Raw genomic sequence first — 26,524 nt, forward strand, 5'->3', positions numbered from 1 at the left:
TCGTAAGGTATCTGCGGAAGCTCCAAAACTCAATACTAACTTCAGTGCTTCCTAAAAATGCGCCATTCTGAGGTGTTCACAAACTTTTGTCTGCAATCGGGAGAAAAAAATGCAAAGACTTATTTGACGCGGTCAATCCCGAACATCTCCAGAATGATTCAAGAGGTTTGCCGTCGGCGCAGTGAAAACAACGGATGTTTTGGTTTTGCTCGTCTCCCTCCCTCCCTCCCTCCCTCCCTCCCTCCCTCCCTCCCTCCCTCCCTCCCTCAAAGAAGATACAAAACATCAAAGAACTATGATGAAGGAAAAGGGTGGGCCGATACGATATGGAACCCATACGAGCGAGCGAGCCACCCTCGGTAGTCAAATTGTGTGCCTCTGCGGGACAGGGTTACATCTTGGTCCGAAATTTCCGTCTACCGCATGGCAAGACCGGCGCTACGGTACTTTTCACATGGGCGGCATGCATTTTGTTGTGTGGCTAACATGACTTTTTTTTCTTCTCATTCTTACTCGATGTTTTCCGACAGAACGCTCTAGCACTACTGTCACCACGGTGGAGGAACAAGAGGAGACCTACTACACTGGTGTCCAGTTGGCTCACAAAACCAAAACACTTGAACTCGTGCCAGAGCCCAAACGTTACTCTTCCACGACAGAGAAGAAAAAGGAGAAGCCAGTGTTTCTCAGCCAGCTCGCTCCAGTGGCGGTCAGCGCCGGAGAGAGCGCCGTCTTTAGTGTCAAAGTGTCTGGCACGCCCAAGCCCACCGTTCAGTGGTCTCGCGATGGCAAAGCCATCAAGAGTTCTTCCGTGTACAAACTGGTGGAGGAGAAGGAGGAGTTTACCTTAATTCTCACTCGCGTCACGTCGGAGTACGAGGGCGAGTATTCCTGCACCGCCTCCAACCGCTTCGGCCATACCACAAGCAGCGCGTACCTGGAGGTGAAAAAGGAGGACCTTAGCCAGGCAGAAAAGTGGGTGGAGAAAATGTTTCAGTATACAGGTAAACCTCCGACGTTCGCAGTGCGGCTCCAACCCGTGAGCTGCTCGGAAGGGACAGAGGTTCGCTTTAATTACAAAGTCGTCGGGGATCCGGTGCCCAAAGTGCAGTGGCTCAAGGGTACTTTTGAGATCCAGTCAAGCCCCAAGTGTGCCGTTACAGCTAACCCAGACGGCTCTGGCTTCATTACCATCAAGGATGTCAAACAGGAAGACAGCGGCATGTACACGTGCAAAGCGTCCAACCAGTTTGGGGAGGCGTCGAGTGGAGCGGAGCTGGTCGTGCTCAGAGAATCTCTCAAAAAGCAGGTTGTGGTCCAGAAAAAAGGTTATAAAGTCTCCAAGACAGAACAGGCTACCGAGTCTCGCTTGTTCCAGGTCAGCCTCCCGGGCCAGGACAGAGTCAGCTCTGACCAGATGGTATATACCATCGGTACCGAAGACCGGCGCGTTATTCCCAGTGAGCAAGTGGGCGCCCTCACCGAGCTGGATATCTCTGCCGCCACCGTTCACCGTGAGAAGGTGACCCATCAGGCAGCAGTGCTCCAGTCTCTCGAGGTGGAGGAGAGAGTTTCGGAGGCGCCAACCCACCCGGCTCGAGTTTCAGCTGTTTCTCAAAAGCAGCTTCACATGGCGGCTTTCACATCGTCTGTTGAGGAGAGTCCGGGCCTCACAGAGCAGCACTGTGAGCGCATCCTGAGTCCCGAGGTGATTGAGCTCCAGGCAAGAAGGGAGGAGAGGTCGCGAGTGATGTCGGCCGTAGCCGAGGAGCTCACCCCTCTTGTTACCGCCAGCACCGAGCCGCTGGCCGACAGAAAGTCCACGTCAATCCAGCCCAGATCAGAGCCCAAGCATCTCGTTAGCGGGCATCAGGTGGAGTCGCAGATGGCAGTTATGAAAGAACAGTCCCAAGAGCTTCCTGGGGCGCAGGAGGAGAAAGGTTACCAGGTGAAAGAGGGGGTCAAAATCTTGTACTCGGCCCAGTCTACCGAGAAATACGCACTTCCAGAGGGTCACGCCGCTGAGCTAGCGACGGCCGACTCTGCTGTGACCACTTCTGTCAAGCGAGAGCAACGTCGTCCAGTTAAGGCCACAGTTAGCGAATCCAAACACACGCTGGCCAAGGAGACGGACTTCTCCATGCAGACACCGGCAAAGGAGACAGCCCTCCTCAGTAAGGACCGCGTGACCAAAGTGAGTCTAACAGCAGAGGTAAAGCACCCGTTTCGGGCCGAGTCCTCTCAGCAGTTGCCCTCCTTGGACAGCGCCGTATCCATTCAGTCCCAAGTAGAAGGGGAGCAGCTATTGCACTTGCAGGTTATCACCGATCAAGACCTGCTCCCCTCTGAAAGCGGTTTCACTTGCGAGAAACCCCGCGCAGAGCAGGCGAGGACCAGGACAAGTCCTACCGTCTTGCACTCGGTCAGCCAGGACGAGCAGAGGACAGTGGTTTGCGAGGACACGTCCGGGTTTGAGACCAGGGCGAGTACTGTTGCTGTTAAGCCGAGTAAGGAGTCCCCTACTCTGCTTCACCTCCAGTCGAACCAGTCTGTCGAGGTGCTTCCCAAAGAAGGTGTTCTTGTGACCGAGAAGCCCCAACACCAGACAGCTACACAGAAAGCCGAAAAGGCTCGTAGTCACGCGGCTATCTCTGAGGAGAAACGCCAGCTGACTGCAGAGCGGCACTCTGAGCTCAGTTTGTCTGTGACTGGAGTTCAGTCTCAGCTTCGAACTGAGCCCAGGCCTCAGAACATTCTCCAGCTGTCTTTTCAACCCATGCAACTGCCCAAAGAGACGCCAGTCACATCTGACGTGAAGGAGCAGAGAGCCTTGGTGCAGAAAGAGGATCGCTGGAATGTGATGCACCTCACCAGCGTAGCTGAGAGTCGGGCGATAGAGGCGGGACACGCAGAGAGCCTAGGAGCTGTAGACAAAGTCACCTGCAAGAGCACGGTAGAGCCAAAGGTTCCCGCAGAGCCGGTCCAGGTGGAGGAGAAGGAGCGCTGCACTGAGAGCAGTGACATTCTTGAAGCGGCACAGCAGGACTTTGCGGTCCAGATCCAGGAAGGCCAATCAATCAGGCAGTCGATAAGAATGGACGAAAAGCAAATACTGACGGGGGAGCTCTCTCTCGAGATCGTCAAGTCCGAGTCGGCTAAAGTCACCGCTACTAAGCAAGCCCAACTGTCTCTGCGCGCGTCAGAATCCAAAGACAGCACAACTCTTCCCAAAGAGATGACGTTTGTGCTTCAGATGCCCAAAGCATCCAGTGTGAGCGTACGTCGTCAGCTCAGAAATGCGCTTCAGGCTGCAGTAGCCACTGAGCACGCTGTGTTGTTGGCCGACGTCGTCGGCGGGCTCCGGGCGGCAGAAGTACAGGAAGTCAAAGTTCAGAGAGAACCCAAGCACACGTTGTTTACATACCTGATCACATCAACGGGCACGCCTTTGGAAATCACTCTGGCTTTCCAGGGCCAATATCCTCGCACAGCTGACCTCAGAAGCGAACTTAAGGCAGCGCTCCACTCCATTGTTCACCAGGAGGCTCACGTTCTGACTTCCGATTTGCCAGGCACCATGCAGCTAGACAAACCTCAGCGGGCGCAGGTCTCCTCCGCCCGCTCAAAGCAAGTCAGCTCCTCTGTTGTGCAGACAGTGAGCGTAGCAGAGAGCTCAGTAGACCTTACTGCCGTTGAATCTCAAGCGGCAGCCCTCAGGACCGAGTCCAAAATGGCGGTGGAGTGCGCCTCGGCCGAACAGCGGGTCGTAGTCCAGGAATCCAGGGAAGCGAGAGTGGCGCAGTCCATTTCATCGCGGGTCCAAGTTTCCACTGAGGCTCAGGTGGCTTTTGAGCAGTCGGTGGTGGTGTCCAGACAGGAGGTGAAGAGCCAACGCAAAGCCAAAGGGACTGCGGCGCTTGCCCCCTCTGAATCGACTCGGGGCGTCACGGAGGAGAAAATGGAGCAGTTGGTCAAAGAGGAGATTGCAGTGGTCAAGCCCGAACAGAGAGAACGTCCCCTTATAGTCGCTCCTCTGCAAGATGCAACAGCTGAGGAAGACGCTGACGTGACATTTAGTGCCAGCATCAAGTATGTCACCCGAGTGAACTGGTTCTTCAATGGGCAATTGGTGCAATCTGGCAATGAGTTCAAGTGTTTGACGGAGCTCGACACGCACTCGCTGGTTATCAGAAAAGTTGTCAAGGAGAGACACCAAGGAGAATATGTTTGTGAGGCTGAGAATGAAGCCGGACGAGCGACAACGTCTTCCAGACTCACAGTGGTCTCAAGAGGTTTGCCATCAAGGACAATCAATCTATGTTCCATCTTTTCATCCATTTCGTTCCCTGAACGTCACTCCTAATCCACCCAGACGTGTTTCATTTGTCTTTCGACTGTTCACATTTCACTCTAACTCATCCATGTGTGCGTATTTTCACACCGAGTGTCTGCAGAGCAGGACCAGCACCCATTGGGTGCCTGGTGCTGCTTTTCGGGCAGCTTCCGTGGTCTGTCCCGGTTCATTCTCCACTTTGTGTCTGCATGCGTTCAAAGCGCTCATCGTTCCACCCGTGGCCTGAACCCAAGCCCAAGCATGAAGTCAGCGTTCACAACCCTGGGGCTTGTGTTCTTGCTATGTGTTTTCATCACATCACCACCTGTGTCCTGTGTGTGTGTTTTCCACAAAAGCCATCCGGCCACGGTTCCACTGACATGTATCATCTTTGTCCATGTGCGCCTCAGTGCCGCCCATCTTTAGGCAGAGAATCACCCCTCTGGAGATAAACGTCGGCAGCCACGCCAGGTTTGAGTGCGAGATCGAGGAGGCCCCGAGTGTGACCTTCAAGTGGTACAAGTCCGGTGTGGAGATCAAACCGAGCGACAAGTACCGCATCGTCAGCCAGCAGACCGGGTCTTCCCTGGAAGTCTTGAACCCCGCTAAAGCTGACAGTGGAGAATTCAGCTGCAAGGCCACCAACCAGTTTGGTGCCGCCAGCTGCGGAGCCTCTCTGGCAGTCACTGGTAAGACACTTTACTGTCAAATTGAAAGAGAGAGAGAGAGAGAGAGAGAGAGAGAGAGAGAATTATTTTTGGATGGGAGGCTGGGGGCAAAGTCGGACTTATCTGTGTGGTTATGACCGAAATGGCCTCTTGCAGTGGTGAGCTGCCAGGTGTCGTTTTCACCCTTCCGCTTTCTAAGATACTTTCTACCTGCTTTCCATAGAAATGTACCCGCCGCTTTTTGTATCAAAACCAGAGCCAGTGACATCCTATGTGGGAAAAACGGCCGTGTTCCAGTGCTCGCTCACTGGCTCGGCGCCGATAGAGGTGGTCTGGCACAAAGACAACATAGCCCTCTCACCGTCAGGGCACTACGCCATGAGGTGCGAGAAGAACAAGTACTCCCTGCACATCTCCAATCTTGAGCCCAGCCACCAGGGAGTGTACTTGTGCAAGGCGTCCAACAGCGCTGGCGCCGCCACCTTTAGCACAGAGCTCAAAGTCATCAGCAAGCCCAAATTCGTTAAGAACTTCGAGCCAGTGTCCGCCGCCGTTAACCAGATGCTGAGGCTGGAGTGCCAGGTGGACGAGGACACTGGTGTGACAGTCACCTGGAGCCGGGACGGTAAGAAGGTCCACCAGAGCCTGGAGTGTAAGCAGTCCTTTGATGACAGGGAGGCGGTTCTCGAAATTGCCAAGTCCAAAGTGAAGGACTCTGGCGTGTACGTGTGCACGGCCTCCAACGAGGCCGGGCGCTCCTCCTGCGAGGCTCTGGTGACGGTTCAAGGTAAGCCTTGACTGACATGTTAGCCGACGCCAACACTTTGCATGGCTTCTTCTCTTTGACCAATATAAGCACTTTTTTTTCCCCTTCAAAAACAAAACCACTCCCTCCCTGCAGAGCCTCCGAGCTTTGTGAAGAAAATGGACCCAAGTATCACGTGGAAGCAAGGAATAGCTGCTCGCTTGCATTGCACCATCAAAGGTTCCCCAGAGCTCCGCATCCACTGGTTCTGGAATGATCGAGAGCTGGGCTCTGGAGACAAACACAAAATGTCTTTCGCAAACGGCACAGCCACTTTGGAGATCATGAACCTTCTTGTCACCGACAGTGGTCGCTACACCTGCGAGGTGTCAAACGATGCCGGCAGCGAAAGCTGCAGCGCGGCCGTGGCTGTCAAAGGTTCGTCTGAGACGTCTTACGGCGTGGCTTTCCTCGCCAATGTTTTCCCGTGGCGTACAGCGCCACGTAACCCATCTGTTACGCGGCACATGTTCCAGACCTAGCGGCGAGGGGTGTCACTCTATCTAAAATAGCCATGGACAGGCGAGCCGAAATCCGCACGGATGTGACGCTGTCGAGCTACTTTAACACACAAACTCCTTACAAACAGAGCTTGCGTCAATACGCAGTCACGGTCACAACTACTGCTCGACTGTTTTGGTGTCATTGGGCGCAATCTTTCTCTCCTTGCTGTTAGCGCTCCGAGGGGGAACACTGTATACTCATGCGCTTGCCTTCTTCTGGTAACAGAGCCACCGTCCATTAAGAAAGCGCTGCAGACCGTGGAGGCAGTGAAGGGCGCCAGCGCTCTGCTGGAGTGTGAAGTCGCGGGAAGCCCTCCCTTTGAGATCACTTGGTCCAAAAACAAGAAGACCATCAGTAGTGACCACAAGTACAAGGTCATCTCCCAAGAGCCCATGTTGAGGCTGGAGATCCAGCCCTTTGAAAGTACAGATATGGGAGAATATCAGTGTGTCATATCCAACAATGTGGGGAAAGTCACCACCAAGGGCGTAGCCAAACTTAAAGGTTGGTCGGTAAAACATTAACATTGCTCCCTGGCCGCTAGCTTAGCTCTCGTGGCTTTGATCTCTCCGTAGAGCCGCCGACCTTCGCAAAGAGGGTGGAAAGCGTCACGGCGGTGTTGGGAAACGCAGTCAAGCTCCAGGGAACCGTGAAGGGTTCGGCTCCCGTCACGGTCAAGTGGATGAAGGACTCTGAAATACTGAGGGACGACGATCCAAACATTACTATGACGTTTGAGAACAATGTGGCCATCTTGTCCATAGCCGTGGTGGCCACCGGCCACGCCGGCAAATACCTGTGCCATGCCGAGAACGAAGCTGGGCAACAGAAATGTGAAGCTGCCCTCACAGTCCATGGTCAGATGACATCCTCCTCCGTGCAGCCTCCTTTGTTCTTCGCAATTGCCAATGCTAAAAGTCTCTCCAATCTTGTCTCAGAACCCGCTCGAATTGTAGAACCGGCAGAGTCCATCAGCGTGACGGCAGGCGATTCGGCCACGCTGGAGTGCACCGTCTCGGGAAGCCCGGACCTCAAAGTCAAATGGTTCCGAGACGACAAGGAGATGATCAGTGGGCGCAAGTACAAAATGAGCCAGAAGGACAACGTGGTCTCCTTGAAGATCCTCAAAGCAGAAAAAGCCGATACGTCAGTGTACAAGATGGAGGTCACCAACAAAGTCGGGAAAGACCAGTGCACGTGCTCGGTGACAGTTCTAGGTGCGCTTTGCCGTAACCTCTTAGTATGTGTGATTGACTCTGACGGAGAGCTGATCAAATCCAACGTGAAGCCCTCGGTCGAGTCGCTTCTTGCTTGCTTTCCCAACGACTAATACACCCCATACCTCCCCTTTGATATGCAGACCGTATAATGCCTCCAGCCTTCACCAAGTTCCTAAAACGGGTCGACGGTAACATTGGCAGCGACATCTCACTGGAGTGTAAGGTGTCTGGGTCCCAACCCATCACCATCACTTGGTTCAAAGATGAACGGGAAATTGAGTCCGGAGCCAAATTCCTGTCGGACTTCAAGGAGAGCTCTGCCTCGCTAACCGTCAGCCAGCTGGAAAAAGCTGATTCCGGAGTCTATAAATGCAGAGCCACCAATCCAGCCGGCGAGAAAGAAACCAGCGGCATACTTTATGTCAAAGGTGCGATTGCATCTTGCGCCGCCGCCGCCGCCGCCATTTTATTGACTGGATGTAAATGTAAAGTGCACGTTTCCTTCTCGCTCGCGGCCTCCAGAGCCGCCGCTATTCACAGTGACACCCGAGGACCGGGACGTTATTCCTGGAACTACCGTGTGCCTTCAGACCGCTTTTACTGGAACCCCTCCGCTGTCTGTCAAGTGGTTCAGAGAAGATCGTGAAATGATCAGCGGAGGCTCTTGTTTCATCAAGAAAGAAGCCTCCGTGAGCACTCTGGAGCTTTCCTCCGTCAAACCCGGCGACTCGGCCAAATACACGTGCCAGGTGTCCAATGACGCCGGCAAGGTGGACTGCACCGCGGTGGTTTTTGTCAAAGGTGCCCGTCCTCATATGCGCGAATGAGCCCGTTTGACCCTAACTTGATTCCTCAACCTCACTCACCTCTTCTCTCAGAACCTCCCGTCTTTGTGATGAAGCCCGAGGCCACCGCGCTGGTGGTCAGCGGCAACTCAGTCAAGTTGCAGTGCAAAGTGACGGGCAGTCCTGTCATAGGCTTCAGGTGGCTGAAGGATGGCATGGAGATGAGCCACAGTCCCAAGTACACATTGACCTCGGTAGATTCGGTGGCCTCTCTGGAGATAGTCGAGTGCACTGTTGATGACAGTGGAAATTACGTGTGCATGGCTACCAGTGAGGCTGGCAGCGACTCTTGCAGTAGCACAGTCACAGTCAAAGGTTTGTCCACTTTGCAGTCAAACTGTACCTCCCGTGCCGGACCCATGTTTAGAGTGTCGCAGGAGTAAGCCAACATCGCTGCTGGCGATGTGTATTCTTCCCTTCAATTTCATATGTTGACTGTGTTCCTTTAGAGCCCCCGGCGTTTGCTCGTTTCATGGAGTCCAAAGATGCGGTGAAGGGGTCTGAGATGATGCTGGAGGCCCAAGTGTCCGGTTCGGCCCCATTCGCGGTGTCGTTTTACAAAAACACAAAGCTGGTGAGGAACGATAAGAAACACAGGATCACGGTGAAGGAGGACCTGGTGGCCCTTCAGGTGCTGGCTTTGGAAGAGGGAGATGTGGGCTTGTACCAGTGTAGAGTGGAGAACGAAGTGGGGAAGGCCACTTGCGAATGCCGAGTCACGCTCAAAGGTCAGTTCAGATGATCCCGCATCATTTTGTATTCGGGACCTCGGCTCTAGTCTAGACCGTTGCCGCCGTTGTTCCGTCACCCAACCCTTCTGAATAGCTTTGCTGCTTCTCGCTTGGTGTTCCAATGGCTTTCTGCTGCTGGAGAAGTTTTCCACATGGTCTAACACAAGGCACGATGATGAATTCTGTTGCAGAGCCTCCTTCGTTTGTCCAAAAGCTGGAGAGCGCGAGTGCCTTGGTAGGAAGCGAGGTGTCCTTGCGATGCACCCTGAAGGGCTCGGAGCCCATGACCGTCAGCTGGTTCAAAGACAACTACGAGCTGAAAGAGGCCGAAAACATTCAGATTTTGTACAAGGACCGGACGGCCCTGCTGCACATCACCAAGATTGACAGCAAGCACGGCGGCAAATTCTCGTGCCATGCTCAGAATCAGGCGGGGAGCCAGACCTGCTCTGCGGTTCTGACTGTAAAAGGTCAGTAGTCTTCCAGATTCAAACTCAGCAGTTCTCTCACCTCCGACCGGGTTACCACATACGGCAGTGTCAAATTGTAGTTTGGCATGTATGGCATGTATTTCAGATACGTACTCTATTCAGTTGCCAGCAAGCATGAGAGTTGAGTAGTAAGGTGTGTTTGCAAGCCCTCACAGTCCATTCGTTCAAAAACTGAATTCAGCTCGTCTTGGTGGCAACGTGGAGGCTCGCGCTCACAGGAGCTTTTCTTCTGCCCCGACGTTGTGATGCGTATGGGCCCGGAGAAACTTTGCTGACTTTTGTCCTTCACGTCTTAGAACCGGCTAAGGTCACCGAGGAGGCCAAGTCCATCAGTGTGACTCAGGGAGACCTGGCCACCTTGGCGGCCAGGTTCTCGGGCACCAAGCCCCTTAAGGTGCGCTGGCTAAAGGCCGGCAATGAACTGGTCTCCGGCCAGCGGTACAAAGTACAAAGCACGGACTCCGACTCTGTGCTAAAAATCAATAAAACCGATAAAAGTGACGACGGGGACTACACCTTTGAGGTTTCAAACGATGTAGGGAGCAGTTCTTGCAAGGCGAAGCTCACCATTTTGGGTCAGTAGACAACATTTGTCGCAGATCTGTTAGCACCGGGTTCCGTCTCGATGCGTGCGCTATTCCTAACCTCTTTGTTTTTCCCGCGTCAGATCAAATCATTGCGCCGACATTCACGAGGAAGCTGAAGCAAATCGAAGGTATCAAAGGCTCCTTCGCGCATCTCGAATGCGTCGTCTCTGGCTCACTGCCCCTCAGCATCCAGTGGTACAAAGACGAAAAGCAGATCCAGACGGACGACAAAAACAAGTGCACCTTCTTTGAGAATGTCGCTTTCCTGGAAATCTCCGACCTGGACAGCAAAGATAGCGGCAGCTATGCCTGCATCGCTAAGAACAAGGCGGGAAGCGCTCAGTGCTCGGGCACCTTGTTTGTCAAAGGTTTGAATCTCTCTCTCGTCCCGGTCGGGTGAAGCACGGCGCCGAGCTCGCTCGCAATCTTTTGATCTCTTTTTCCAGAGCCTCCCTGCATTATTGAACCACCAGAATCAATGAACGTTCTGCCGGGCTCAAAGGTCCATTTCAGCGCTTTGGTCTCAGGCACGCCGCCGCTGATCACAAAATGGTTTAAGAACCAGAAAGAGATCTTGTCCAGCTCCGACTGCCTGGTAACAAAGGACAACACCTCCACTTCTTTGGAGCTCTTCTTTGCCAAAACCTCAGACTCCGGCGACTACGTCTGCGAGGTTCACAACGATGTCGGCACCGTCTCCTGCCAAGCCACACTCTTCGTCAAAGGTTCCTCTCCAGACCTACTTTCCGTTCCATCTGTTCCATTGTTTGTTTTAATCGAAACAAAAGAGAAACAGCCAAACCCGGCTCCAAAGGAAAGACAACACAGGGCTCAGCAGGACTTTTGCTGTGGCATAATGAATTGCTTATGTTCAAATGAGTTTGAAAATGTTGTTCACAAGGCTGAGCAGCTGATAGAGTGTGAGATTCGCGGGGTTCAAACGCAAACTCGAGTCTTGCTTTTGAGGTCTTTCTGATTGCCACGCGTGTGCTTGCCTCCCCCCCACAGAACCGCCGAAATTCACGCGTACGCCAGCGCGCTTGTCTGTGATCCGACCGGGTCAGAGTCAAGTCTTTGAGTGCCAAGTGAGCGGCACTCCCGAGATAGACATCTACTGGTTCAGGGAGGGTTCCGAGATCAGCCCCGACAGTCGCCACAAGATGACCTTTGTCAACTCCTTGGCCACCCTGGAGTTGTGCGGAACAGACGTCAAAGACAGCGGGACCTACTTCTGCGAAGCTCGCAATGAAGCGGGTAGCGAGAGCTGCAGTATGGAACTGCAGGTCAAAGGTCAGTTCAGTCACCTGTCCAAGTCGCTGTCTTACGTAGGGTTCCAAATTCCGGGAGAATGACCCCTGCCGTTTCTCCACGTTAGAGCCGCCCGTGTTTGTACGAGAGCTGATGCCCGCTAGCGTGGTGACAGGCAGCGGCGCCTGGCTAAACTGTCAACTGGCCGGCACCGCCCCCTTTGACATCACGTGGCACAAAGACGGCAAGGAGCTGAAGGCCAGCGCTAAACACGGCCTCTCCCTGCTCAATGACACGGTGGGCCTGGAGGTGAACAGATGTGACACGGGCGATGTTGGCGAATACCAGTGTACCGTAGCCAACGAGGTGGGAAGCTGTAGTTGCAAGGCCGTACTGAGCCTCAAAGGTCGGTGCCGTCGGCTTTGAAATGTTCTCAGGCTCGAGGCCGCCGCCAGAATTAACGGCCAATTTTCTCAAACAGAACCACCGACATTTACAAAGAGAATGGAAAACGCCACCTGTGTTCTGGGTAAGAAGGTGGTCTTTGAGTGCTCAGTGGGCGGCTCCCCAACCATTTCTGTACAATGGCAAAAGGACGGCAACTGGATTTTGGAAGATCCAAACATGGAGAGAACGTTTGAGAACCATTTGGCCACACTCAGGATCCTTGCCTGTGAAGCAGGTCACAGCGGCTCTTACACTTGCCAGGCCATGAATGACGCCGGCCAGGATAAGTGTGTGGCCACCCTGGCGGTCCAAGGTATTCCCTCTTCATGAACCTCTCCCTGCCGAGGCAGGTCTTATGCCCGACCTGCTGTAATCTTGTGCCGTTAATGGCTTGGCTTGCAGAACCTCCTCAGATCTCTGAGAAACCCCAGGTGGTGAGGGTGACGGCCGGAGACCCGGTCAGTCTGGACTGTAAGGTAACGGGCTCGCCAGAGCTCAAAGTGCGTTGGCTGAAAGAGGGCAAGGAGCTGCAGTCCATCCGGCAGCACAAGCTGAGCTTTGAGAACAACATCAGCAGCCTGAAGATTCAGTCAGCGCAGAGAGAGGACGAGGGCGACTATGTCTTTGAAGCGTCCAACCACATCAGTAGCTGCAGTTGCACTGTCCAAGTGGTTGTCTCAGGTCGGTGTAACGAGCATGGGTGCTGAAGAGCACCCTGACATCTGAACCGCATCTTGACTTTGCGTTTGTCCTCCTGGTCGCAGAACAAGTCATCCCGCCGAGCTTCATTCAACCCCTCAGAGACATGCAGGAGATTTTGGGCTCTTTTGTTCAGATGGTTTGCAAGATATCCGGGTCCATTCCCATCTCTGTAGAATGGCAGAAAGACGGCAGAAAGATCTCCAGCGGGGTTAAGCACAAGCTGATTCAGCAAGACAACTCTGTGTGCGTGGAGATTGAGCACTTAGAGATTTCGGATGCAGGTTCTTACTCCTGCAAACTCAGCAACTCCGCGGGAAGCTGCCAGTGCACCGGAAGCTTGAGAGTCAAAGGTTAAACCGTGTTTTGGCTTGCTGACTTGATCCTCGACTTGAGGAGCTGCTTTTATATGCCGCTCCCTTTCACTGTCTGCAGAACCGCCCACCTTTGTCACCATGCCAGAGTCCCAAGCCACCGTACCCAATGCCACGGTGCGTTTCAAAGGGACTTTCAAGGGGACACCACCCTTCAGTATCAAGTGGTTTAAGGATGATTTGGAGCTGATGACAGGGCCCGCATGTCTCATGGGGCTGGAGGGGCTCTCCTGCTTCCTGGAGCTCTACTCTGTGGGTGTCACCCAGAGCGGCGTCTACTCATGCCAAGTCAGCAACGATGCCGGCTCCGTGCGATCCAGCGCAGACTTGACAGTCAAAGGTTGGACAATTGTCTCTCGTCGCTATGTTTAGTGGGGTTTGGTCGGCGTTAGCATTGCTTCGTTATCATGTGGGTATTTCTTCCGTTGTTCTTCTGTCTGGCTGTGGTCGACCACCTCACACGTGACGTCACGTTGAGCTGCTTTCTTGGTCTCGCGAAGGAAGAGGTCCCCGCACTTGTCACTGTGCCGTGCTGCGTCATCAATATGGCTAATTTGACTTCTAGGGAGCTCCTTTGTCTGAAGGTGCCGCTAAGTCTGAAATGCGGCGCGCAACCAGGACGAGTCCAATTGCCTCCACTCAATTTTCATGGTTATCCATGAACTGGATGACTCCGAGTCAACTCGGAGGTTACGCCGGCTAATGCTAATGTTTTGACCTTTCCAGAACCACCCGAGTTTGTGCTGAAACTCCCAGCCAGTAAGTGTGTGAAGCGGGGCGAGCCACTCCGCCTGGAGTGCAGGGTCACCGGTACCGGACCCATCAAAGTGACCTGGTACAAGCAGGACACCAAGCTGATAGACGGCGGCAACTTCAGCATGTCGTTTGTCGGCTCAGTGGCCACCCTGGAGCTGCACACGTCTGCCTTCGACGATGACGGCGTTTACACGTGCGAGGCTTTTAGTGACGCCGGCAGTGTCAGCTGTAGCACCACGCTTACTGTGAAAGGTCGGTTTTTTTCACTGACTTCCTGTGAGTGATCACAAACCTTAAAGCTGTCTAAGCTTTTTGAGTTTCAGCTTTAAGGCTTTACGCCACCTGCAGGTCTCGTATGCCTTTGCAATGAATGATGTGCTGGTGTTCCCGTAGACCCGCCATCATTCATTCGAGTACCTGAACCGGTAGAAGGGCTGAAAGGGAAGGATGTGAGTCTGTACTTCGAGATGAGCGGCACAGCCCCCTTCCAGATGGCCTGGTTCAAGGAGGGCAAGCCTCTGATGGAGAGCAGAAAGTACAAGATGTTGAGTGAGGGCAGCTCGGCCACGCTGCACATCATGGAGATTGAACCGGCTGACGCCGGGTGCTACGAGTGCAAGGCATCAAACCCTGTAGGCAGCGACACCGGCCAGGCGTCAGTTAAACTCAGAGGTCAGTGGACTTCAAAGCATCGCGTGCGGAACCTGGCTTGGATTCCTTCTCGCCGCTGACTGGTATCTCGGTCTCCTCCAGAGCCTCCGTCCTTCGTGGAGAAACTGTCCAATGCGACGGTGGTTCTGGGACAAGAGGTGAACCTTGTGGCCACCGTCAGAGGCTCCGAACCAATCGCCGTGTCCTGGCTTCTGGGCAAGGACCACATTCTCCGGGACGGCGACAACAGAAAAATCCGCTTTGAGAACCAGCGAGCGTCTCTCAAAATTTTTGCGGCTGATGCGGCTGCAGCGGGCCGGTACACGTGCCAGCTGTGCAATGACGCTGGGAGTACAGAGTGCTTTGCAAACTTGACTGTTTTAGGTTGGCAACCCAATAATTCTCGCTTTCTCTTCTAGTGTTCCTTCCTTCCTTCCTTCCTTCCTTCCTTCCTTCCTTCCTTCCTTCCTTCCTTCCTTCCTTCCTTCCTTCCTTCCTTCCTTCCTTCCTTCCTTCCTTCCTTCCTTCCTTCCTTCCCCAAGCGGGCGCGGTTTTAAACATCCGTGTATGTCACTTCCAGAACCTGCCAAGATCGTGGATAAGCCTGACGCTCTGAGCGTGACAGCCGGCGACATCGCTGCCCTGGAAGTCAAAGTGTGCGGCACCCCAGAGCTGGTGCCCAAGTGGTTCAAGGATGGAATGGAGCTGGCCTCCGGCAGGAAGTACAACATTTCCTTTTCCCGCATGATCTCCAGCCTGAACGTGCTGGCAGCGGAGAAACTGGATTCCGGAGAGTACACCTTTCAAATTACCAACGAGGTCGGGAAGGACCTGAGCAAAATTAATCTCACTGTCTTAGGTTGGTGACACTTTTCTCTTTCGAGTTTTTTTTTTTTTTTTTTTGCCAACGGACCTCTGTGTTTATATTGCCTTGTGTGGCCCTCTATGACCTTTCGCAAGGAATTTTGCGTCACTATATGCCCTTGCCGCTGTCTGGGGCGTTTTCATTACATGACTGAAGGAAGTCCGGTCTATCGACACCTTTGTTGCTTTCTTTGATGTGTCATGGCAACTGCCTGTGCCTTTGAGGTTTGATTTTGCAAAAGACATGTTTGCATCCACCCGTGTCTTTGTTGTCATATTTTGAGACGAAGCGGTGCACCTGTGTCCGAATCAGAATCAGCTTTATTGGCCAGGTTTGTGCATGCCAAGCAAGGAATTTGACTCCGGTTGATCTCAGCCTCTGTACAACATTGACGTGACTAACAACATGTCGCTTCCTTCTGACGTTTCAGCTCGCGTCGGATGGAGAGTTGTTTGTATATCCGCTACCTAGTTCCGGGCCTTCTTTTTGACTCTTGCAGCAAATGGAGAGACAAAGCGTGACATTTGGCTATTCCACCTTTGTGCCATCTTTCCGCCCGACAGACAAAATCATCCCGCCTTCTTTCACGAGAAAACTCAAGGACTGTAACACGGTGGTGGGCCAAACCGTCGAGATGGAGTGTAAGGTGTCGGGTTCGACCCCTTTCACCATTTCCTGGTACCGAGATGACGAGGAGCTTCACAGTGGGCCCGCCTACGGCATCTCCTTCGGCGACAACAACTGCACCCTGAGGCTACCGAGCCTCAAGCTGTCCGACTCGGGACGATACAGGTGTAAGGCGGTCAATGAAGCGGGAACCAGCGAAACCAGTGCCACCTTGGACGTCAAAGGTAAGCAGAGTCTTTGAGAGGTTTTGCTAGTGCAATGCCTGATGCTAGTGTCGCAAGAGCTTTGTGGCCAGTATCGAGAAAACACGCAATGAAAACGGCTCAGTCCATTTGCTGCCATCATCTAATGTACCTTTAGTTGCAGCCGGCAAGAAAATGAGCAAGAAACTGAAGTTACAAGGGGGCTCTCATAATTTTTGTCCATAACTCCGCAAGTGGAATGGCTATATTGTATCAATCGTGACTTGCTTTGTTATTCCGAATTTAGGATTTTGTGACAAAACCACAAAAAAACGGAGCAATAATTCCTTCGCTCTATTGACTGTCATTGTGACTTGTTCCTGTTCACAGAGCCGCCGTCTTTCGCGGTTCCGCCACAGCCGGTCGAGGCGACGCCGGGCTCGGACGTTATCTTCTCGGCCATCGTAAAGGGCAGCGTCCCTCTCTGGGTGAAGTGGTTCAGGGGTGCCAAGGAGCTGGAGGCTGGGCGGGACTGCGACTTCTCGCTGAAGGACAACCAGGTCCTCATGCAGCTCTCCCGGGTGGATAGGAGTCACGCCGGAGAGTACACGTGCCAGGTCATCAACGACGTGGGCAAGGACAGCTGCCCCGTCAACCTGCTGCTCAAAGGTTAGGGCCCGCCTGTCTATTTTGGTTCACCTTACATCTGATCGTGGCTCACCGGGTTGTGACTGACACCCGCCATCCGCCGACGTGCCTCTTCCAGAGCCAGCTTTGTTCGTGAAGAAGCTGAAGGATGTGTCTGTGGAGAAAGGTAAACCTCTGAGGCTGGAGTGTACGTACTCAGGGACGCCCGAGATCTCGGTGAGCTGGTTCAAGGACGAGCAACCGGTGTTTGCGTCGTACAAATACAACCTGAGCACTACGGAGAGCGCCTGCATCCTGGAATGTCTGAGCACAGACGACAAGGATGCCGCCGGAAAGTACACCTGCCGCGTGGCCAACGATGCCGGCAAAGATGAATGCGAGGCCACCGTCACCGTCCTGGGTGTGTGCACGAATTCTCAAATTTTTATTGTCCAGCCAGTTTTCCCGGAGAAAACCCACCCGTACCCTGGGACTCCAGAGCCCCCAAATTGGAGGCACAAGGGTCTTGACTTTGTCGCCACCTTTGTCTCCTTCCTGCAGAGCCGCCGTACTTCCTGGAGCCCCTGGAGTCCATGGAGGTCACGTCCGGCGACCCCGTCTGCCTCAAATGTCACGTGGCGGGCACCCCCGAGATCAAAGTGTCCTGGTTTAAGGGCGATGGCAAAGTGCGCTCCAGCGCCGCCTGCAGACTGGAGTACAGCAAAGGCGTGGCCTGCCTCAAACTCAGCAAAGCCACCAAGGTCGACATGGGGGAGTACACCTGCAAGGCCGAGAGCAAGATCGGGATGGCCGCCTCCACGTGTCGCCTCAGCGTGCAAGGTCAGGACTGATGCTCCTCAAACAAATACCACCAATCAGAAAGGGCCATCTCTGTGATTTAGTACTTCTCAGAAGTTACATCAATACTTTTCAAACACTACAACGGGTGTGTCTTCGCTGACTGATGCTCCTCTTCCTTCCTCAGAGGCTAAGACTCCGCCGAGCTTCCCCAAGAAGATCGTGAGCCTCCAGCAAACCTTGGGATCTACGGTCTGTTTCGAGTGCCGCGTGGCCGGCTCATCCCCTCTGGACGTTGCTTGGCTGAAGGATGGCGAGCCGGTGCGGGACGGGGATGACTTTACGGTGCTCTACCACGACAACACAGCCACGCTTACCATTAACCGCAGCCAGATGAGGCACGCCGGAGAATACGCCTGCGTGGCCACCAACAGCGTTGGCTCCGCATCGTGCAGAGCTAAGCTCACCCTGCAAGGTCAGTGCCAGGAAATATCTTAAAAAAAACAAGTACCAGTTCAAATCCTCTCTCCGCAGAGCCGCGGTATCCACCAGCCTTTGACAGGAAGTTGTCGGCGACGCAGGCTGTGATGGTGGGTGATGGCGTAGAGCTGGAGTGTCACCTGACTGGCTCGACACCCATGAAGGTGACCTGGTCTAAGGACCACAAGGACATCCGGAGTGGCGGGAACTACAGGATCCGCATGGAGGATAACACCGCCCAGCTCATTATCCTCAAGACCGACAAAGCAGACACGGGAAGATACTCCTGCCATGCTGCCAACGATGTCGGGAAGGACTTCTGCTTCTGTGATGTCACAGTCAAAGGTGTTTGTCATTGTGTGATGTCACCCTGGTCTTTGTATCCCCAAACCCCTTGTCCTTGTGTTTCTGGTCCCAGCCCACCTTCATCTTCCCATCATATTGTTTATTTATTTATTTATTTTATTTTTTTATCCCATTCTCCGGGTATTGCTATTGAAGCCCCCTGATCTTCATCTCCAACCCACGCTTGTCTTTGTGTGTATCAGCCACTTTGTCGTTCAGTCCTGCTCCCCTTGTCTGTATGTCTCATAATCTGGTAATTTTGTCCCTTAGAGCTGTTTGTGCCTACCCCCCTTGGTCTTTGCGTCACATCCCTCAGGTCTCAATCCCTGTGTTTTTTCCCCCCCTGATCTTGTCCTGGCCCCCCGGCCGTTGTATCTTGATTCAGTTGTCTTTGCATCTCGTCCCCCTGGGCTTGCTGTTCTATCCCACATCCCTGGTCTTTTTTCTTACCTCCACAGTCTTTGTATTCTTCTGCCGTAGTCTGTGCACGGTCCTAAACTTTGTGTGTCTCGTCTCATCCCATCCCTCTGGTTTTAATCTCCACGGGTGTTCTTGTCTTATCCCTAGAGCGTAAGAACCCTCCAATATTCACCAAAAAGCCATCTGAGGAATTGGAGGACACTGAGGGTCGCCTGGTCAAGATGGAGGCCCGGGTGTCTGGATCCCAGCCCATGTCCGTCCTTTGGCTTAAGGACGGCGCCGGCATCGCAGACTCTGACGATTACGACTTGAGCTTTAAGAGCAACGTGGCTGTGCTATGCATCAAGAAGAGCCGACGTGAGCACAGCGGAAAATATAGCTGCCAAGCGACCAATGAGGCAGGAAAGGCGGAGTGTGGCGTCACCCTTAAAATCTCAGGTCAGTTAGCCCTCGCCACAAAAAATAGGACATGTTACCAGCAGTGTCATTGATATGTTTGTTACATAACATTGCTCATGTTTTACTACCAATATGCTTCCCCTTTCCAGGGGTGGGCAATTCTGGTCCTCGAGGGCCGGTGTCCTGCATGTTTTATAGGTCTCCCTGCTGCAACACACCTGATTCAAATGATCAGGATTGTTATCCAGCTTCTCCAGACCTTGCTAATTATCTGACCATTTGAATCAGGTGTGTTGCAACAGGGTGACATAGAAAACATGCAGGACGCCGGCCCTCGAGGACCAGAATTGCCCACCCCTGGAGTAGACTGTGAGCTGCCAGTAGCTCGCAGCAAGCAGGCCTGAAATCCTGGTTTGGCCAATTAGTAGTACTAACAATCCTGGTATGGGAGTAGTTTTTTTAGGCTGCTTAATCGCATGGCAAATGATTGAGCGTTGTTGGCATTCATTGCTAATAAAATGTGTTGGCTAGCACTCCAGCTAACGTGTACGCCCTTCCGCCACCCACCGTCCCTCGCAGAGGGAAAGTCTGCCCCAGTGTTTGACGTACCACTGAAGGCCATGTCCGTGTCTGAGGGAGAGCGTCTGAGTCTGCGCTGCCACGTCCACGGCTCACCTCCTCTCCGGATCCAATGGATGAAAGACCGAAAAGAAGTGGCGCCGTCCACGACCTGTCGCGTCACCTTCTCCGACGGGACGGCCTGCTTAGAGATCGGCGCGGCGACCCGTCATGACGCCGGCGACTACATCTGCAAGGCTACTAATGACGCTGGCAGTGAGCTGTGCCGCGCTAAAGTCACCGTCAAGGGTAAAAGAAAAAAAGAAAAGCTTCAAAGAAATACTCTGTAGATAATTGCAATCTCTGTTGGACAACACGAGCAAGTCACCGACCGTCAAGGATAATAGACAGAGCCTCCGGCAACCCATTGTCACTCTTGTCTGGTCTTAACATTTATCTTGTCGTTTTTGTCGTTGAAGAAAAAGAAGCCGCGCCTACTGACCTGGCGGCTGAAGTTGCTGCCACCAAGAAGCTGGATCAGCTCTTCTTCATCCAGGAGCCCAAGGGCATGCACGTCACTGAGAGTGAGACACCCGTCCCCGTCCCTCACCAACATTTTCTTCCTCTCTCAGGGCCAGGACATTGCAAGAGACTGGATTTTTGTGTTTGGTTTTATTTTAAATTACGGTTAGGGAACTTGGAAAAATCCCTGGGGAGGTTTGATCTATCCCGTGCTTGGTCAATAAGTATCACGGCTTGTGATTGGCCGACACAAAGTTTGAGATCTACCGATCGATTGCGATGAGGTTTACAACCTAGAAAATATAACAATACCCTACACCTTGCGCCATACAAATAACACAATAACTCTTAACACTGAGACCGCATTGCAAAGATCAGCACTTGCAGATGCACCAGCTCAGTGGCCTAGTAGTAGAGTGTCCGCCCTGAGACTGGAAGGTTGTGGGTTCAAACCCCGGCCGGGGTCATAACAAAGACTATAAAAATGGGACCCATTGCCTCCCTGCTTGGCACTCAGCATTAAGGGTTGGAATTGGGGGGTTAGATCACCAAATGATTACCGAGCGCGGCACCGCTGCTGCTCACTGCTCCCCTCTTCCCCAGGGGATGGATCAAAATCACATGGGGATGGGTTAAATGCAGAGGACAAATGTCACCACACCCAGAATTGTGTGTGACGATGATCATTGGGACTTTAACTTTAACAGCGCAAGATTTACAATCAATCACAGTCATGACAAGAACCTTCCTGAACTTGATGGATTCGAAATAATCCAGAGACCCTACGGTGTCACTTGCAGAGGGCACGGCCACCTTCATTGCCAAGGTGGGCGGGGAGCCCATCCCCAGCGTCAAGTGGATGAAGGGCAAGTGGAGGCAGCTGACCCAGGGCGGCCGCATCTCCATCGAGCAGAAGGGTCGGGAGTCCAAACTGGAGATCCGGGAGGTGACCAAGTCTGATTCGGGCCAGTACCGCTGCGTGGCCTCCAACAAGCACGGCGAGATCGAGTGCCCCGCCGACCTCCACGTAGATGAGAAAAAGACGGCCGCCCAGCTCGAGGGAGACCTGAGAGCTAAGCTCAAGAAGTCAGTCCGTGGGCTGGCGGTGGCGCAGCAGCCCCCATCTCTTCAAATAATGCCAGTGCTTCAACTCGAATCTTCTTTGCCTTTTCAGAACGCCGTCCAAGCAGAAGAGTCCCGAGGCGGAGCAGGACATCGACATTGTCGAGCTGCTGAGAAACGTGGATCCCAAGGAGTACGAGAAATATGCCCGCATGTATGGCATCACTGACTACCGGGGTCTCCTCCAGGCCATTGAGCAGCTCAAGCAAGAGAAGGCTGAAGAAACTGGTCGACAAGTAAGATAGGTCTCCCGCGTGCCGTCATTGGCGGCTCGGTCCGCGCAGAAGTGCTAATTCCGGCCCCTGTGCTTGACAGGAAATTGAGCGTGGACCCAGGGAGGACGAGGACATGGCCAGGCTGGTGGCCGACCTGCAGATGAGGATGGAGCGCACAGAGGTCGGCAAACGTGTCTCAGTTGAAGGCTCCAAATGTCTCGTTTGTCTCGGAGAAGCACTTTAAGGAGCCACTTCCCGAAGGATATCTGTGCTCAGTCCATAGTTCCCAAACCTATGTCTTAAACGTCTTCTTGTCCGTCCCTTAGCCCGTAACCGTGGTGAAAGACATCTGCGACCAGTCTGTTCTCGTTGACGAGGAGGCTCTGTTTGATTGTGAGGTGAAAATCAACTACCCCGAAATCATGCTGTCCTGGTACAAGGGCACGCAGAAATTGGACACCGACGACAAGTACCACATCAGCGTGAGTGGAGAGTGCCACCTGCTGAAAATTAAGGGGTGCCAACTCGCAGACCAGGGCAACTACCGGGTGGTGTGCGGACCTCATATTTCCAGCGCCAAGCTCAACGTCACTGGTTAGTTTTGCAAAACATCATTATGACCAGTAGGCCAGATGGTCAGTCCTGTCAACAGCTCACAGTCCATGTAGCCCATTGCTCATAGGATGTAGTCAACTGTTCATATTCCTACAGTGTATAGAGCTTAATCCACAGACCATAGTCAATAGTGCCTAGTCAGTAGGCCAAAGTCCATTTATCATAGTCCAGAGTACATGGCCTACAGCTACAGAGCTTGTTCAGAGACGCAGTCTATCGTACATGCTCTGTTGCCACAGTTCATGTTCATAGTCCATCGTCTGGGGTTGGAGTTCGTAGTCCTGACCCAAGCCTCCATGTTCTTGATTCTTCCAGAGGCTGTGGTGGAGACACACCTTCAGGACATGTCGGGTAAGGAAGGCCAGTCATGTACGTTGACTTGTCAGTTGTCCATCCCCAATGTGGAAGTGCAGTGGTTTAAGAATGGCCAGCTGTTAGACACCAAGGGTGGCAGGTTCAAGTCCGAAGTCAAACACAAGCTGCAGAAGCTTCATATCAAAGACTTGAAACCCGAAGACCAGGGCCGGTACACCTGCAGGTACCTGAACCTGCAGTCCTCTTCGGACCTTTGGGTGGAAGGTTGGTACCTAGTCCAAAAACCTTCTGAATGATCCTTCACTAACCTCTTCTGACCACCCCATCATCATCATCATCGTCGTCTCCATGACTAATCCCAAACTTGTTCTTCTCATTGACTTCTCGACTTCCTGGGGAAGGCCTCCTTCCTCCTTAACTGGTCATCTGGCTCTCATATCACCCACCCCCTTGCTTGTCCCCCTTCTTGGACTCTTGGTCAGTTGTCACCCTAACATGGGTCCCTACTACACCCTGGGTTAAAAATTGGACTGAACCAGGAAGTTGGGTCAATTTGACCATTGTATGACCAACGCAACAATTTGTTGTTGTTTTTTTGTGTAAAACAACCCAAGAAGTCGTGGATCGCTCCAATTTATGATCCAAGTTGGGTTATTTTGAAGGGTGTTGAGTCACCTGGAATCTGTCAGTCTACCACCCGCTCCAGTGCTGCTCCCCTGCTAACCTCTCACAAAACATTCTCATCATCATCGTCATCACCTCATCTCCTCGTTTGGACTCCTAACAGGGGTACCTTGAGCCGTCCCAACCCCTGCGTGGCTGTTGTGTACTTTGTTAGTCTGCCACCCTAACAGCGCTCCCCTCCAACACTCCAGCCATCCCTCCTCTGTCGTTGACTCACACTCGGCACTCCCAACATTTTCGTTCTCATCTTGTTCCTCTCTTGGAGTGCGTCTCTCTGCCATCTTAACGACATCCCTCCTAACTCTCCTGCCGTGCCAGCCTCTCTCACAGAGCATCACCCACATCAAATGACAGCCAGTGCAGATGTTGTCGCCCGCCGGGCCTCGCACCGCCTTCTCACCCGACGCCGTCCGTCTTTGTCTATTGTAGCTGAGCAAATTCATTTCACCAAGCGCATCCACAACGTGGAGGTGAACGAGCGTCAGGCTGCCACCTTTGAGTGCGAGGTGTCCTTCGACAACGCGGTGGTGTCCTGGTACAAGGACACCTGGGAGCTGAGAGAAAGCCCCAAGTACAACTTCCGCAGTGAGGGCCGGAGACATTTCATGGTCATCCGAAATGTGAGCGTGGAGGATGAAGGTGCGTAGTCGCGCGCTGGCCCGGCTCCCCCATTCGGGCACATCGGACTGTTTGTCGTGAGCGCCGACCCGTGACTTCTCTCACGTAGGCGTGTACTCGGTGATTGTGAGGTTGGAGCCCCGGGGCGAAGCTAAGAGCAGCGCCGAGCTCTATTTGTCTGGCAAAGGTACAGCCTTGAATCACCCTTGGATTGACACTCTTGTTGGGCTTGACAACATCATCATCATCATCTTCTTCTTCTTCTTCTTCTTCTTCGCCCCTCCTTTTTCACAGAGATCCAATTAGCCACGGTTCCCTTTGGTAAGTACTTTCCTTTTGCAACACTGCACCCTGGTCTTTAGCCGTCTTTCACAGTTGATCCGAGGACTCAATCGCATAGCCTACATGTTGAAGTCACGAGAGCCGCGTTAGCCGCAACGACGGTTAGCGTCTCGGCTCCCCAGTGGTCGACATGCGCTGACCGTTGAGTCCGAGCGGGATTGCCTCACGCTGGCGGAGGCGAACCTGAGCTCAGTTTGGGGGATGGACGCAAGCTTGTCATGACTGATAATGACATGATTTGCTCATGCTGTCAGCGCACGGCCGTTCAAAAGTTTAGGGTCACTAAGAAATGTTCTTATTTTGAAAAAAAATCATTATTTTCCAGCGAGGATAACGTGAAGCTAATCAGGAACATTGTTGCTGTGGTAAATGACTATTCTAGCTGCAAATGCAATATCTACATAGACCCATTTGCAGCAGCCGTCCCTCCCTCCCTCCCTCCCTCCCTCCCTCCCTCCCTCCCTCCCTCCCTCCCTCCCTCCCTCCCTCCCAAAACCAGTGTTCTAATGCTCCATTGTGTTTGCTAATTGCGGTAGAAGGCTAATGGATGATTAGAAAAACCTAGAAAACACTTGTGCAATGGTGTTAGTTTTCATGGAGACTGTTTGGGTTGGCCCAAACCTTTGAACGCTCGTGTAATTGGCCAACGAATCCTCTCTGAACACGCAATGCAGGTACTGATAATGAAGGAAGGCATTTTTGTGTAGATGTGCAAGATGTTCCTGTGGAGAAGCCTGAAGCACCTTCGTCGGTGGACGTCGAAGGTAAGACTGAAAACCGTATTTGCATATTTGTGACCCGCTCTGGCTGAGGAGTCCTTATGTCGCAAGGGCTATTTTCGCGTTATGGACAACAACAGACCTGATGTGGGAACCGTTTGATGTCGGGCCGCTCGGATGGCGTCCTGACCCGCTATTTGAAAGCTGCATCTCTACTCGTGAGAGACATGCCTCCCAAATTTCACGCTGCTAACTAAAAGTGACGTCCAGTGATGAATTATAACACAACTTGAAATAGTGGTCACCATTTTAGTTTTTGTTACGGAGGACCCACCCGCAGTTTGTCAGAAATCTGTCGTCTTTGGTCATCACCTTTTGTTTGGTGACTTAAGTGACAAGAGGGTCTTCCTACCTTTTGGCCCCTGGTCCTTCCATTTTGTGCCCTTGATGTGTCCCCTCTGGATTTCAAAATGAACCTTTCAAAATGTTTCTCCTGCAGTTAGTGTCCAAGAGGCAGTGGAAAGACAGAAAGTGGAAGTGAGAGAGGAAGTGCTTTCCAAAGGTACCACAAACTTCCAAGAAGACCCACTCGTGTCTTCTTTGACGTCTTCTGGCTGACTTGATTAAATGTTCCTTTTTTCCAAGTGGCCAAAGTCCGGGAGGAACAGGAAGTGGAGCTGGCAGCAGAGGAGGAAGAAGCAGTGCGCCTGCAAGGTGAGACGATCGACGCGTCCGATGGCTGGGTTTAGCATTGACACCAGGCGACTGACGCAAGTGTTCATGTCGCAGTGACCAAAGTGGCAGAAGAAGTTCGAATGGAGAAGAAGAAGAAAGTCGTCAGCCCGGTCGAAGGTACTTTGTTCCCTTTTATGATGATGACTTTGCGATCAGTCGCTAATGTTGCGCTTAAATGTCTCGAAAGAAACCGAGGCAGTCGCAGAGCCCCCGACACCAAAGAAGCCGGAGCCAAAGAAAGGTACCTGTCCCTGCTTCCGGTTGCCTCTCACCTCTTGTTATTCTTTGCCCTCTTCGTATGTCGCTAACATCTCTCTGAGCCCTTCTGTGCTAATTTCTGTGTTGCCTACCCTCAAGACGATCCCAAGCCTCCAGCACTGGCAGAGCCTAAAAAGGTTCCACCTGAAGTCGAACCGGTGGTGAAGCCTGAGCTGGAGCCCGAGCCCAAAGTCAAGCAAGTGGCAAAGCCCGAGCAGGAGCCTAAAGTCAAGCAGGTGGCAAAGCCTGAGCCCGAGCAGGAGCCTGAACCAAAGCTTAAAGTCAAACCGGCGGTGAAGCCTAAAGCGGCGGAGCCTGAGCCCGAGCCTGAACCAAAGCTTAAACTCAAACCGGCGGTGAAGCCCAAACCGGAGCCTGAGCCTGAGCCCGAGCCGGCGCCCAAACTCAAGCCGGTGGTGAAGCCCAAGCAGGAGCTCGAGCCGGAGCCCAAGGTCAAACTGGCAGAGCCCAAACTCAAGCCGGTTGCAAAGCCTGAGCCAGAGCCAGAGCCCAAACTCAAGCCGGTTGCAAAGCCTGAGCCAGAGCCCAAACTCAAGCCGGTTGCAAAGCCTGAGCCAGAACCGGAGGGCAAGCCTGTGCTGTTGAAAAAGCCGACCGCACCGTCACCCAAAGGTACTTTCTGCCTTCTTCTCTGGACGTTCTTTGTGCATGTGTTTGTCTGTGTGTTCGTTTCTTGGAGCGAAAGCTCATCTTTGAGT

General features: G+C 53.0%; 1 protein-coding gene across 13 annotated transcripts in view; it reads left to right on the forward strand.

Moving 5' to 3' along the window:
* Positions 1 to 26,524, forward strand: part of ttn.2 (titin, tandem duplicate 2) — a 163,952-nt gene that overhangs the window by 31,886 nt on the left and 105,542 nt on the right. For all 13 annotated transcript variants that reach the window (XM_049728281.1, XM_049728286.1, XM_049728282.1 and 10 more), the window contains 48 exons: positions 531 to 4,292; positions 4,744 to 5,022; positions 5,225 to 5,788; positions 5,903 to 6,184; positions 6,536 to 6,814; positions 6,886 to 7,167; positions 7,249 to 7,527; positions 7,671 to 7,958; positions 8,053 to 8,331; positions 8,409 to 8,690; positions 8,825 to 9,103; positions 9,298 to 9,576; positions 9,894 to 10,172; positions 10,265 to 10,552; positions 10,631 to 10,909; positions 11,193 to 11,474; positions 11,560 to 11,838; positions 11,914 to 12,192; positions 12,282 to 12,560; positions 12,644 to 12,931; positions 13,014 to 13,292; positions 13,679 to 13,960; positions 14,102 to 14,380; positions 14,462 to 14,743; positions 14,940 to 15,218; positions 15,788 to 16,075; positions 16,424 to 16,702; positions 16,800 to 17,081; positions 17,222 to 17,500; positions 17,646 to 17,933; positions 17,993 to 18,283; positions 18,851 to 19,141; positions 19,682 to 19,969; positions 20,140 to 20,244; positions 20,983 to 21,268; positions 21,357 to 21,540; positions 21,620 to 21,700; positions 21,846 to 22,113; positions 22,450 to 22,713; positions 23,563 to 23,772; positions 23,861 to 23,938; positions 24,046 to 24,072; positions 24,801 to 24,857; positions 25,312 to 25,374; positions 25,458 to 25,526; positions 25,602 to 25,664; positions 25,735 to 25,788; positions 25,905 to 26,438. In XM_049728281.1, coding sequence (XP_049584238.1) covers positions 531 to 4,292; positions 4,744 to 5,022; positions 5,225 to 5,788; positions 5,903 to 6,184; positions 6,536 to 6,814; positions 6,886 to 7,167; positions 7,249 to 7,527; positions 7,671 to 7,958; positions 8,053 to 8,331; positions 8,409 to 8,690; positions 8,825 to 9,103; positions 9,298 to 9,576; positions 9,894 to 10,172; positions 10,265 to 10,552; positions 10,631 to 10,909; positions 11,193 to 11,474; positions 11,560 to 11,838; positions 11,914 to 12,192; positions 12,282 to 12,560; positions 12,644 to 12,931; positions 13,014 to 13,292; positions 13,679 to 13,960; positions 14,102 to 14,380; positions 14,462 to 14,743; positions 14,940 to 15,218; positions 15,788 to 16,075; positions 16,424 to 16,702; positions 16,800 to 17,081; positions 17,222 to 17,500; positions 17,646 to 17,933; positions 17,993 to 18,283; positions 18,851 to 19,141; positions 19,682 to 19,969; positions 20,140 to 20,244; positions 20,983 to 21,268; positions 21,357 to 21,540; positions 21,620 to 21,700; positions 21,846 to 22,113; positions 22,450 to 22,713; positions 23,563 to 23,772; positions 23,861 to 23,938; positions 24,046 to 24,072; positions 24,801 to 24,857; positions 25,312 to 25,374; positions 25,458 to 25,526; positions 25,602 to 25,664; positions 25,735 to 25,788; positions 25,905 to 26,438 — 15,417 coding nt within the window. The remainder of the gene's footprint in view (positions 1 to 530; positions 4,293 to 4,743; positions 5,023 to 5,224; positions 5,789 to 5,902; positions 6,185 to 6,535; positions 6,815 to 6,885; positions 7,168 to 7,248; positions 7,528 to 7,670; positions 7,959 to 8,052; positions 8,332 to 8,408; positions 8,691 to 8,824; positions 9,104 to 9,297; positions 9,577 to 9,893; positions 10,173 to 10,264; positions 10,553 to 10,630; positions 10,910 to 11,192; positions 11,475 to 11,559; positions 11,839 to 11,913; positions 12,193 to 12,281; positions 12,561 to 12,643; positions 12,932 to 13,013; positions 13,293 to 13,678; positions 13,961 to 14,101; positions 14,381 to 14,461; positions 14,744 to 14,939; positions 15,219 to 15,787; positions 16,076 to 16,423; positions 16,703 to 16,799; positions 17,082 to 17,221; positions 17,501 to 17,645; positions 17,934 to 17,992; positions 18,284 to 18,850; positions 19,142 to 19,681; positions 19,970 to 20,139; positions 20,245 to 20,982; positions 21,269 to 21,356; positions 21,541 to 21,619; positions 21,701 to 21,845; positions 22,114 to 22,449; positions 22,714 to 23,562; positions 23,773 to 23,860; positions 23,939 to 24,045; positions 24,073 to 24,800; positions 24,858 to 25,311; positions 25,375 to 25,457; positions 25,527 to 25,601; positions 25,665 to 25,734; positions 25,789 to 25,904; positions 26,439 to 26,524) is intronic.

This window comes from Syngnathus scovelli, chromosome 8 (genome assembly GCF_024217435.2).
Source record: "Syngnathus scovelli strain Florida chromosome 8, RoL_Ssco_1.2, whole genome shotgun sequence".
NCBI classification, from domain to species: domain Eukaryota; kingdom Metazoa; phylum Chordata; class Actinopteri; order Syngnathiformes; family Syngnathidae; genus Syngnathus; species Syngnathus scovelli.